The sequence below is a fragment of the Tauraco erythrolophus genome, chromosome 11 (assembly GCF_009769465.1).
Source record: "Tauraco erythrolophus isolate bTauEry1 chromosome 11, bTauEry1.pri, whole genome shotgun sequence".
Classification (NCBI taxonomy): Eukaryota; Metazoa; Chordata; class Aves; order Musophagiformes; family Musophagidae; genus Tauraco; species Tauraco erythrolophus.
Window position 1 is genome coordinate 7,737,875 of NC_141475.1, and position 14,046 is coordinate 7,751,920.

Genomic DNA, 14,046 nt, shown 5'->3' on the forward strand with positions numbered 1-14,046 from the left:
AGGACCACGAAACTGGCCAAATGGCTGGAGCACCTCTCCTATGAAGAGGGGCTGAGAGAGCTGAAGTCGTTCTGCCTGGAGAAGAGAAGGCTCTGGGGAGATCTGACTTAAGCCTTTCAATACAAAGTGGGCTTGTAAGAAAGACAGAGAGAAACTTTTTACCGAGGCCTGTAGAGGCAGGACAGAAGTAACAGTTTTAAACTGAGAGGGTAGATTTAGATTGGATATAAGGAAGAAATTCTTTACTATAAGGATAGTGAGACACTGGAACAGGTTGCCCAGAAAAGGTGACGATGCCCCATCACTGGAATCTTCAAGGTCAGGTTGGATGGGGCTTTGAGCAACCTGATCTAGTGGAACATGTCCCTGCCTATGGCAGGGGCTTGGAATAATTGATGTTTGAAGGTCCTCTCCAACCCAAACCATTCTGTGATTCTGTGAAAATATGAACTGTAAAGACGGCTGAAATACAAGTTTTTAATTAATGCTGCTTGTTTGGGTTTTCTCTGAAGCAGGTTGCAAACACTATAAGTAATTGGATTTTTTAATGAAATGCTTCAGTTGAGAAGCATAGTGGTATGCATGGCATGTCCAGGTGGCTGCCTAAAGCAGGTGATTGTTTAAATGTTGTGGGCTGAGAGACATCTGCATAAGCAAAACCGCAGATTAGTCAGATCTGGCTGAAAACGTGAGTACTTTCTGTCGTTAGTACTTCACAAAATTAGTCAGACATTCGAAGACAAGAAGTGGCACTACAAATGTGCTATATTAGCTTTTGGTCACAGTCCAGTGAGACTGACGTCTGTAGCCTGGTTATTGGAGGTACTTGTTGTGTATCACAGAACTATGAAATCTCACCAAATTCAGTGTAGCAGACAGCCTCATCCCTGTAGAGCTAGTTTGTAGTCTGTCACAGGGACATGGACGTTGGAGATCCAGACTGACACCAATTAGCACCTCTTGTCAGGATATGTATGTAGCTCGTGCTTGTGTGAGTCTAGCAGCAGTAGTATTACTTGACTCAGTCTGACACTTTTTTACAAAGAAGGGCAAGATTCAATTTTTTTAGGATGCTAACTTATTGATGCCATGTTCAAAAGCTTTTATTTTTGTATTAGACAGTGACCTTTGAGAGAACTATGTAATTTAAAATTATATAACACCTTTCCCTTTTTTAATCACTCTTAGATCTTTTTGTTGTTGTTGTTTTTTTTTTCCAGACTGGAACAAACGGATTGAATACAAGCCTGGTTCTGGCAGCATACCTTTGTTTCCCAGCATTCATCTAGAAACGTGTGATGGACCAGTTTCCTCAATACATACCACCATTGAATTACAGACGAATTACATTGGAAAGGGCTGTGATCGTGAAACGTACTCAGAAGAATCTCTGCAGAAATTGTGTGGTATGGATGTGGCTTTCAGCTGATATAATAATAGTTTTTTTTCAGATAAAGCACCAGTTCCTTGTGACCTGTAAGCATGTGATACATGCATTTAGCTCAGCTGGTTCATTTTGGATTGTAGCAATGAAAATTAAGGGAGTGGTGATACTGGGCTGGTCCTCCATTATTTTCCATTTGTTTTCACTCTTTTTCATACCTTCTCTCTGCTTTAACTTTTTTCTTTCCTGCTCCTCTTCCCTTCTCTGTTTTTTCTCTTTCCTCATTCCACTCTTTCTCACTCGTTCTTCCCTCTGCTACTAATACTGATGCGACAGTGTAGTGAGATTTCAGGTAAAGATTTGCCATCATGGGAAGGCCGTAGGCTTTGGTGAGAATTGAATATCCATCCTGTGTTTCAGTCTTCCTCACTCAGCTTTCTGTTCTGCTGCTAAGTACTGTGCCAAAGTGAAAACAAACAAAAAGTAAAGAAACATTTGGGACAATCATTTCAGCAAAAACATTTAAGAAACATGAATTTCAGAAAAGAGGTGTCCTGGTGAGGAAAGGTTTCTTAATTATTTTCTCCCCTTTTTCTTCTTTTTGATAACTTGATCTAAAAGATACAAATTAATTTTGAAAGGTAGATTAAATACTTGATGATACTGCTGTATTTTTGTGACTTTAAGATTATGTATATGGCAAAAAAAATGGCCACACATTAAGCCAGTTATCTTTTCCTTTTTGAGATCTTCTGTCTCCTCCTCCTCTAAAATCCTGTCTGCTTAGAGTCCTCATATGAAGCCCTGATGGTATGAAACATTGATTCTCATCTTCTCCAAAATGTCTCTCTACCTGGCTCCTATCTGAGCTACAGTAGCAAATGTACAATTTTTTTTTCCATTTAAATGCATGGATTTTGGTTTGGGCTGCTCTGGTGTATGGCTTATGTTTGCTTTGATAACCACACAAGTGTTGCAGATACATTAAGATTAATACATTAACCTTTAAGAAATAACTGTGTAAATGAGAATTTTCAGCCAGTGCTCCTAAATTATTAAAAATGGAAAGCCAATTCCCAGGGAAAAACAGTTTGTAGTTACGCTTACCAATTCCCTGTGGAGATTGGGAAAGTGAGGTTGAGGTGAGTGGGAGTAGTAGTATTCTCATAAAATCTGAATATTTTCAATCTGCAAATTGCTTAGTTAAGGTTACAGAAACAATCATAATTTTAGTCCTGTATCTTTATCCAACCGAGATCCTAGAAAAGCAGGATAAAACCCATCTGCCTACAGTATGCATCTTCATCATGTTACTGACATTAAAGCTGAGAGGTTGAGCAAGGCTATGTGACCTATACGAGACTTGATTTCATAAAATACTTGCTTTTAATAAGAATAAATATGTTCTAGCTAAGGTCAGGTACTTCTGCCTCCTCTAAGAACGTGTATTGGCAGCAAAAAGAACATTGTTTTATGCCTGTTACAGACCCAAACTGCAAATGGCACAATGGCTCAGAGCAGATCAGTACGTACAAGATCTAAACCACCAAATGGTTACATTGACATAAAACACTAATAGCAACTATATCCGATGGTGTGGTCATTTTAAGTGTAGGACTGAAAGTAGGCGCCTTCTGCTGGTGTAGCATTCCTTAGTTGAGAAAGGTTGTGGGAAGTCTAAGGGGTTCAGTTTGCAGTGTGGCTTGACTACCTTACCTGCTGACACTTCAGCACCCAAAAAGAGAATTTCAAGTCTGTCTTTGTCTCCTGAACGAACTAGATGTTTCCCAATACTCGTCCAATCTTACTTCATTGTCTGCACCATGCGTAGGCCGAAGGTGGTGAAGAGCAGAATGATCAAAAACATTTCAGCGGGTCTGTCAATGCCATTGTAGCAGTTGCAGGCAGCCTTTGAGACACGGGACAGATGTGCTGTCTAACATTGCTGCTGAGTTTCCAGTTTTTACTCAGCACATGCTGGAAGGACCAGAACGTAAAACACTTGAGAAAATAGATACAATGTAAAAAGTATATGTAAAAAGGGGAAAAATTTTCACTGCTGAAAGAGTATTTTTTTGTCCAAGGTTTCCATATCTTCATAGAGAAAAACAGGTAGGGTAGAAACTTGTAATAGGACTTTGATAAAAAGGTTGTAAATGACAATGAACTTTACATCAGAAATGCATTTGGACTGGCTTACACTTTTGTATTTAGTATTTATTACCATCCTTAAGGTAGACAGAACTCTTATGGAAGCAGGTTAAATTATTTATGGAAATCAGTTTTCTCCCAGAAGTGACCTTATTGTATCTAATGGTTGGATGAATAAATGCTTTGAAAAGGAAGAAAAGCCTGAATTTTTTTCTGCCAGTAGAGCACTGTGCGATTGGAGAGAGCGCGGAACTTAGCGCAGAACAGACAAATATTCATCTGTGCTGTATAAAATGCAAGATCATCTCTCTAGAATTAAGGACCTATTTTATAAATCCAGTGCTCGTTTCTTCATTTATCTGTCAGAAATCTAGAGAATTCAGATGCTAAAGATAGTGAATTAAAATTAATTTTTTATATGACTGATGGTTTAAGACTGCTTTCAATAACCCAGTGATTTGTACTCACTTTGGTCAAAGTGGGCAGTTTAAATGATTAAATTACGCTGGAGTAATTTTAAAGCCAAGGAGTTATTAGTGTTGTGCCTCAAAGCATTTTAGTAAGTATTTTTTCACCTTGACATCAGACAATAATAAAAAAATAAAGAATGTTTAAAAGACACAATTTAGGCTGCAAAAACATATCCAGAATAAATCTCACTAAAAAAAAAAAGTTAAGGAGCCTAGAATATGGTGGAAAGGTGACGATGGTGCTGTCTTCTTTCCCTCTAAATGTAGATAAATTAGAAAATAATGGGATTGCTAGTTCTCACATATGGCAGATGGGAAGCTGAAATGTGTAAACACTAAGTATCAGATTCAAGGCTGTGCTTCAGCGAAGAAGGTAGATCCTGCCCTCTCTCCTTGACCCGGGATTGTGTAGCTTTGCAGGAGGCTCAAAGAAAGTTGTTGGTCTGTTTGAAAAGTAATAATTTGAGCTTGGTTTGATTTGGATGGTTAGCTTCCAGCTGAGCCAGCAGTCTGGTCCAATTCAGCAGCAGCATCAGAATGTGCTTATCCTGGCACAAAGTTTGCAGCACGAACATGCAGGGAGGGGAGAAGAGGTGAGATCAGCTATGTAAGTTGCTTGGAAAACACGCACTTTTGTATGCAAGGGGTATCTCAGGGGTCTCAGTCCAAAACCATGCTTAATGCAGTGGCTCCTGCATTATTGTGGAAGCATTTTAGAAGAAAAGGGCATCAGCCGCTACATTTTGGAAGGGCACTGATCCAGTAGCATGATAAGACTTTTCTGGGAACACCTCCAGATATATCCTGTTTGTGTTGCTTCGGGTCTGTGTATGTACATGGCTGAGCAGCTTGGGATGCTAGTTGGATTTATTAGGATCGAAACAGTATGATTGCTTTCAGCTAAATCTCCGAAGCACGTAATCCAATAGTTGATCTCAGGGCAGGATTAACACATGCTAACAGGATGAGGTTCCAAAGTAACCCATATATCTCCATAAAAATATGGACAGATAAAGTAGTACCTGTTGAGCTTGGTACTGATTACCCAAATGCTCTTACACAAACCTGGCCTTAAGTTGGGAAAATAAGGTAGTTTACTTGAGCATTTCACCGAATCAGAGTTTAACAAGCAATATGAGGCACTTCCATTTTGGAGTTTTCCCACAGATTCTTTCTAGTGGTAAAAGTAGAACTTTCCAAATTTGTATGGCCAGAGTAAATAGAGTGAGGGAGGGATGAAGCTGCTTCTCTGAGCCCATAATTGACCTAGTGTAAGCATGTGCCCGTTTAAAAGCACGTTTCCTTTCATATGCACCATGGTGCAAGCAATTTCTGTTCCTTCTGTAAGTTGAAAAAATAACCATAAAAATTAACATAAAAGGAAATTGATTGAGAAAATTATGGTTTCACTTATTTCCTGTGCAAGTAATTTTATTTTTCAACAACTTGAATTAAAAAAGAAATAAAGTTTATCATAAATTGTGCCATCTGGGTAAATTGAGTTTGATGTGTTCCTGTTGATAACATCTGTGTATTAAGCAATGCAGTGTGGTGTAGTATCCAGAACTAGAATTTATAACATAAATACAGTCTGTCTCTGTGCTCAAATTCTAAACGTGTAGGTGTTAGGTTTGATATTGCTATCACTTCAAAATAATCTCATTTTACAGTAATAAATTTTGGAGAATTGTCTGAGAAATTCAGTTATCAAATGATATGAATGTTTTCATATCGTTACTATAATACTTTTTAAAAAATCCATGGGATACATTTCCACAAATTCTTGGCTTTAAATTGTACACTTCTGCAGGAAGTTGGGATCTTTTTTCTCTCCTGAGACGCTGAACAAGGGTGGGATATCATACTAGTTTGGAATTTTTTATTGAGCTGTCATTTGTTCACTATATTCTTAATTGACGAAGCATCAACAAGAATACAAAGATTGTTTGTGCTTTTTCCTCTGGCAGGCCTACTTTCTGCGAAATGCCATCTTTCACCAGCTAAGTAAAGGCTCTGAGTGGCTCATTACATGCTTCTAAAGGGTCTGACAATGGTTAACCTGTAAGAAAACACAGAGCTGTAAAGAATTGTGCTGTTTTATCAGATCTTGGAACCACAGTGTTTTCCATTTCTGTTTTGTTTCCCCACCCAGTTAATTCTGACAAACAGATACTGTGTAGCTGGAGACCACTTTGCTAATGATTTGTTTTTAGGTTGGGGGGCAGGGGGCCAATCGAAATTGTGAGTACCACTTAAAAGTCTTAGATCTATCATTAGAGAACACGTGGAGTTACGACCATCATGTATCTGCCAGAAGCTGGCATTAACGTGGTATTATCTGTTTTAGGGTGAATGCTCTGTACGTATGGACATTCATACCAACATTATTGGGACTATTGATGTCTATCTACTGGACATTAAAAGACTCTTCCTACATTTATCCCCACTGTACTGTGTTTTGCAACACATCATCCCCACATACTATATATCTCCATGCTGTCAGGGAGGAAAGATGTAAATCTTCCCAGTTGGGTGCAGAGAATTTGGTTTTAGTCTTAGCAGTTTTAATCTTTGCAGTTCTGAAATAACTGAAGAAATGTCATAAATGAATTTTAGAAAATAATGAGAAGTTTCAAGATAGATAACTTTAAAATATCTTTCTGTAGTTTTCTGTGCAATACGTTTAATGTAGAGAACTCTTACTGGCTTGCTATGGTCATTATTACATAATGTGTATGTGATTTGCAGTGAAGCTAGCAGGACCATTTAGGTAGTAAAAATAATCTAAAGAGTGTGAATCAAACCCCTGGCCTATATTAAATTAATCTTCACAGCTTTTTCATTAGTCTCTCATCACATTATTCATTATATATCATTTGCAGGAGCTTCCTCAGGTGCCATTGACCTGTTACCATCTCCCAGTGCAACAACTAACTGGACAGCTGGGCTTCTTATGGATAACAATGACATGATTTTTAAATTTGATGGAAAGCAAGGAGCCAAAATTCCAGATGGAATAGTCCCAAAGAATTTAACTGATCAATTCACCATCACTCTGTGGATGAAACATGGACCCAGTCCAGGATTAAGAGCTGAGAAGGAGACTATTCTCTGCAACTCTGACAAGACAGGTGAATTTGTGCATGCAAAAAATGTTTGACAAAGGGCATAACAAAGTTAGTAGAGAGTTACCATCTCTCCTCAGTTAATTTGATCTGAAAAAACAGTTACTAAGCTGGGATAGTGCCACTCTAAGCATTGCTGATTTTATAGCTTCTTGAAGGGACTGATGTCTACCTAAGTTTCAAGCACTGGTTCTCTTCCTGGATAATCTCTGTGAACCCATCTGTAGGAATTTATAGAAATCGGTTGATAAAATAATTATATTAGGTTTATTTTTTAAAGTTTTGTTTAGATTGGGAGAAAAAGTTCTGATTCTTCATTGAAACTTGTTAGATTAAACATTGATTTGAATTGTTTTTCTTAGTTTGGACATAACACTTTCATAAACAAAACTAATATGGTATAATTTGGGAAGATGCTTACCATATGTGGCTTCTCTGAGAACCATAATGATCCATGATATTGAGAAAAGTCAGTCCTTCTGGGATTTTTTCATTTGGTTGGTTTTTGTCTTTGAGGTGTATATTGCTTTGAAAGACATTCAGCTAAACAAAAGTGTGGATGATAGTTCAGATCACTGATCTCATTGGTCCTTCCTCGCAGAGATGAACCGACATCACTATGCCCTGTACGTGCACAACTGCCGGCTGGTGTTTCTGTTGCGCAAAGACTTTGATCAGGCTGACACCTTTCGTCCTGCCGAGTTCCACTGGAAACTGGATCAGGTACTTGTGGTTTTCTTTTTGTGACCCACCCTTCTCTTTGTCTCCTTTAGAAATAACACGAGAACAACCCAAGTCCCAGCAGAACTGCTTTGGGAAATTGGTAGTCTGTAATTATATTGCAACTTGCAACTGTTACGATCTAATTGGGATCCACATAAAAGGGATAGATGAGTTAACGTGGTTGAGTCATTTAATACAAGTAGGTTGTTTAATTGAGTCATTTTAAACAGTAAGTAGAGGCTTATATCCTTTGGCAATGGATAGAGACATGACATTGCATATAGTTCCCTAGAAGTTTTCCACTTATCATTTAAAAAACCCCTACTTTATCAGCACAGTGGAAAGAATGGAAGCCCTTTCAATAAAGAGTATGCTGACACACAGAAAGGTATTTGTAATATATTGTAAATGTAATCTGTAGAATTTTACTTTCATCTGCTGTGCTGTGTGTAATTTCTACTTATTATGAAGAGTATATTGCAAGGAAATTATTAAAGAGATAAGAGTTGCCTTTCATAGATTTATTAATTCTAAGCAGGATAAGAATCATTTGGGTGAAAGAAGACAGACTTCAGCAAAGTAGTATTTTCTCAAAGCAATTTTTTTCATGTCTTTGAGTCCAAACTATGACATTGAAAATGTAGATATAGGAATGGCTACTTTTCTAATTCTCCATCAAAACACGTATAAAAAGATGATCTTTGTCATGATGAGAAGAATGTGGTAAGAAACGATGTGATGATCATAGCGCTTGCTTTTCATTTCTGTTAGCCAGTTTGGAATCAGTTTCTGCTGGACTTGATATGAAATCTTACAGTGTCTAGAAAGGGTAAATTTACATGAAATCATGTTGAAGTCATGAGTAACTGATGTCACCTCAGATAATGCTATTCTGAGTGCTGAAGATGGATTTGTATTTCTAAACTGTATACTAAGCATCTAAATTAATGATAATGCAAAGTTTATGCAAAATATTTTGACTTTGAAAGTTGAACACAATCGACTTCTATATCCTTACAGTGAGAAAGGACCAATGTCCTCTCAGTAAATGAAATTTGTTTGTAACTCTTGTAATTTAGCTGTGACAAATTACTGGAAAAACGTACTGTCAAAGATAATTTTCCATTGATGGGGGGTGTATTTGATTGTGTGAAAGAACTTTTTCATCTGTATTGCCATCTTCAATTACTTTATTCTTACTCTACTTTTTCACATAATTTCTATACTCAAAAAATAGATGGGAAAAATGGCAGAAACTGCAAGTACAGGAATGCTAACATCTTACCAGTTATTTTTTTCTTTCTTATATCACAAAAAGACAGTATATCCTGAACTACTTTTTTTTTAATATCAAGCAAATTTTTGTGTGTGATTAGCCTTGCACTGGAATTTGATTAGCATCCATGATCTTGATGAGCAACATACACTCTTTATACTTCTACTTTGACCCTATTATTTCCTTGCAGAAAGTGCTGCTTATTTCAGAAATCTGCTTCTGGATGGTCTGTTGATTTGGGAAATCTGTATGTATTTGAGGGTGCATCTTTTCAAAACAATATGCTAAGAGTGTGTGTATCTAACTAGTTAAGTGCAAGGGGTATTTTTTCTCTAACCAGGGATAAAGAATACCTTGGGTAAGTCTACAGATTTTTTCTGAAACTAATACACATAGGGGAGTTGCACCAGCAGACAACTTCTCACATCTTCAGCTGACATTTAAGTAGAATCCCAAGTATCTGGTGACAGGCACTCATTGTTTGTCATGTAAATCCTAGAAGAACACAAAGATTTCAACTAGAGATGACTGAATAAGTCCTTGGAGAGGTTTTGAGGTTCAATTGATTGTAGTCTGAGTTATGTTTCTGGAGAGAAGTTATTTTGTTGAAGCCATCTCAGTAAGCATATACTAAATGCAGTCAAAAGTAGTGCTCGACACTCTTTTAATTTCTGCTGTTTAATTCTAAACTGTATATTTAATTGTCTGCCAATGATAATTTGTGTAATCTAAAATATGCTCCCAAGTTGTAGCACTACAGAAAAGTTGAGCTGCAGTTGGGCACTGAAGGGAACACGTTCCTAACTACTATTGAAAACTCCTACATGATGGAAACTAGAGATAGAAAAGATATTTTAGGTCACATCATTCATTTCCTTTCGTTCAGCTACTGTCAACTGATTTCCATGGTATATTTTCAACTGCTCTTTCTAGCTGAAAAGGAATGTAAGATTAAAGTATAAATAAGATTTGTCACGGGTTGTGTGACCAGACTCCATGATGATTAATTTATATTGTCATGGTGATACTTTTGGAAGTTTTGTCATGAAGGGACCTAGTAAAGATTGCTTCTTTACCTCTTCTTCAGTGCTTCATCTGGTCAATATGGTAAATTTAAACTGAAAATAAAACATATGTGAATAATGGGCTGGTAAGGAACTTGCATGGTTTTGAAGACAAGGCAGTCAGAAACTTTCACTTCAAAGTAGTAAAATTATGCCAGCTTTTAGCTATCTGCCTAGAATGGTCTACCTTAGAAAACATAGGATATTTTAAAACCACATCAAAAAGCAAGTTAGCATCCTACTATGGGCTCCTCTGGATCTCAATATGAAAAGAAGCTAGGACTAGATTTTCAAAAGTAGTTGAAGTACTCCAGATACTTCTGAAAATCCTACCTGGTGATTATTTGCCTATTTAGATACTGAAATACCTCTGGAAATCTCATCTTCAGAACTGTTCATTCTCTAGTGGCATATCCTCAAATTCCTTGGGTTTTTTAAGAAAAGTGTGAGAATGAAGCTGTCTCTAACTGTTGTGCAGTTTTTCACTGCCTGCACTGCACTGTGATATGGGATGCTGTAGGTGGCATTGCATATATGACTCTGGAAGACAGTTCAAGAGTTGGTACCAAGTGCAGCCATAGCAGAATAAATGTGGCAGAGTACTTTACTGCTGAGCTTGCTTTATGATTGCAACAACAATCCACAGCTTGTTTTTGCTAAGAGGAATCTAGAGACCTTGGAATAGAGTGAAGCATAAACTAGTGAAATCATTTATCATTCTTACTGCAGAGTTGTAAAATTTATTATACCAGCTGCTTTGGGCTCTACCTAGTCCACAAGACGACTCATTCTTCCAAGGCACTGACCAAGAATGTGAATGTATTGTCATTCCAAATTTAATTTCATTTTCTAGATGTTGTTTCTGTGGCGGGTGGGTGGTGCACAGTTGCAGACTCCGTTCCTGGCTGACTACAAGGAGTCACGTAACGTTTTATATAGCAACACCTGAGCCGTGTGTCTGAAGCCTTGTGATACAGCACAGCAGCATGGCTGTCACGCAGAGCAAGTGTCTGAAACCTTCACGCAGTGGCTGTCACGTTCGCTCTGGGAAGGTTGTGTCTTTAAGTTAGTTCATAGACGTAAGGATTTATTTGCACTATGGCTTTCAGTGTATTTAGCCCTATTGTTTACATTGCAACTGATGTACTTTGCTAGGGTAACTTTTTGTTTATTGTGCTGGGCATGCATGACCTGAGAGTGGCATCACCCTGGGCCTTTAGTGTTGAACTGCCAACACATGACATTAACATGTCTGCAAAAAGCGCTGATACCCAGAGGTAACACTTTAAATTGAAGGTATACTTGTTACCTATAAGAAACATAGGAAAAAAAGAAATTTATATAGTTTGGTATTTTCCCCCGCTCTCATCCTTTTGGAAATTTAGTCTCTTAGTTGTGAGAGAATCCATTAGTAGTAGTACTCTGGGAGAAAAGATATGGAAAGAGCCATGGTAAAAAAAAAAAATAGTGTCAAGTCTGTAATGTGTGCTGGCTAATAAAAACTGCATGATTTTCCCAAACAACTGCAATAGATGCCCAGATAGAGGTGGTTCCTTCCGTTTACTTGTTCCTATTTCCTTGGAAGTGCAGGTGTTTCCTTTGTCTCAGAATCATGATCTTTTTTTCTGAGTTTCTCATACAAAGGTTTAAATTGAGTATCCTAATGTGTTTGTCAACATTTTTATCATTTGTTTTCTCATACTTAAAGACGCGCTTTAAACCTCAGCACCTATTACAAACATTTTGTCACCGAAGTCAGTAAAAGACACTTAAATCATCTTCTAATTGTCTCAGCTGGGTGAGAACGTAGGTGTGGGTTTAAGTGAATGATTTAGGCAGCCACAATATAAATTTGGACCATCTAAAAGTAACATATGAAATATAAAAACTGTTTCTTTGTTTTTCTTAGAAAACTGTGATGATTAATTTTAGGATTCCCTTCTATTGGGATGCTAATATGCCTATGTGCTTCTCTTATGGATGTGTGACTGGTTTTAAGAAAATGATCAGATTGTACATCCTCCTCTTGTGCACAGAGAATAACTGGATTATGGGATGGGTGCGAACTCTCTCACCCAATTTCTGTCCGTTTTAACTGTTCTTTTCTGTATCACACACACAGAACAAATCAAAATAATAGTCTGAATAATGAACTAAGGCATTCAAGCCTTTGGTGACAACGGAAAACATAACATTAAATAGGACAACGCACAGTGTCTTTCACACTCAGTTCATCATAGATGTTACTTTTTTCATGCTTATATTGAGGGTAGTCAAGCCAAGAGGTATTTTTCCTTCCCCTACATTAACAGAATAGGAATGCTTTTTTTGAGTGGGAGAAGGGATCTTAGCCAGGGATGAACATTTTTTTCATGTACTTGTTTTTATTCACAATGGGAAATTATTTCTGTTTTATACCCATGTTATCATCCCAAAAATAGTCTTCCAGCCCCCAGGCAAAATTGGTATTGATCTCCTTAAAAAACAGGGAATGCACTGCATGATCTGGTGTCATTCTAAGTCAGCAAAAAATAGATAAACACGCGGAAAGTTATTGTTTCTTTTCTAAGGTGAGATAAATTGCTTTGAACAATCCAAAATAAGCCTGCAGTGCTTTTCATTGTGGAAAAACCCCAAACAATTACTTTCATAATAGGAACTAGAGAAAGAGGTTTAGATAAACCTGAAGACGATGCGTTCTGTCTCTGTGTGTGCACCTAGATGACGAAGGATCAAGGCAAGGCCTCCATTTGCATTTAACCACTTCACTGACCACACACAGTAGGGTCTTCTACCTGTAGAAAACAGTCTTGCCCAGTCAAGCCCTTCATTCCCATTCACTTCTTAAAATAAGCTCCTGTTCAACAACATGATAGAGCAGGAAGTGACTTATGAAGAAATGTATGTTACATGATAACAGGAGAAAATGAAAGGGCTTTGGTATCTGCACCTTTTCTTAGTTAATTTAGCTATTTCCATTAAATTACAGCATTTATGAGTGAAAGTTGTTCTTATATGCTGGATTTTTAGAAAATGGTTAGTTGTGTACATCTAGTTTTGAGAAGACAGTCATTGACATTATGAAAGCCCTAGTGGCCTTCTTAAGAGGCTCAGAAAGAAAATGAGTGAATATTTATGGAAAGTACATAGTATTCTCAATCCTAGAGAGTTAAGGGTACACAGAAGAGAGAGGATGGCGCAAGATTCATCCTCTCTACGCACTGAATTTCACCACTAGATAAAAGACCTGAGGCTTGTCAGTCCCATACTTTCCAACATGATCCCCTGTTGAAAGTTAACTTTTTTTTTTTATGATGGAGTTTAGTTGTTCATTTTTACTTGAAGGTCTAAAGAGTTTCTTATATTCTTAATCACTTATTTTACAAATTCGTGTGCAGACCTGCACCACTCTATGCGTACATCTTTAATAAAACTACAGAAAGAAGTAAGTTAGGTGTTTTCTGACAAAGCCAGTAAGAGATAAAAGAAAAATGAATCATGCTAGTCCTGCAACAGAGATGAAATAATTTCAGGACTCAAGAGTCTTTGCAGCATCCATGGCACCCCAAGTATCTTACATTACAGCCCTGTCTGTTCTGACACAGTTTACCAGTTTCTGTCTTTAAATGCTTTTTTGATAAATTTTTCTTCAGCATCTTGCTTCAAAGCAGCTTTTGCTAGCAAAAGGATGAGTCAGCAGTGCTGATAAATGCCAAAAATATTCTTTGAGACTCCAATTGAAAGAAGCTTTTTTAATACATATTTTTAATGCAACTGCAATATCACTGCTGATAACAAAATCTTGACAAACAAATCAGGGTGACTGGCAAGAACTTGCTGTATGACATACAAA

The 14,046-nt window shown here is 37.4% G+C and overlaps 1 protein-coding gene across 1 annotated transcript in view; it reads left to right on the plus strand.

Moving 5' to 3' along the window:
* CLSTN2 (calsyntenin 2) overlaps positions 1-14,046 on the plus strand; it is a 225,056-nt gene that overhangs the window by 157,156 nt on the left and 53,854 nt on the right. The window contains exons 6-8 of the mRNA XM_086618608.1: positions 1,221-1,406; positions 6,888-7,136; positions 7,732-7,853. Coding sequence (XP_086474734.1) covers positions 1,221-1,406; positions 6,888-7,136; positions 7,732-7,853 — 557 coding nt within the window. The remainder of the gene's footprint in view (positions 1-1,220; positions 1,407-6,887; positions 7,137-7,731; positions 7,854-14,046) is intronic.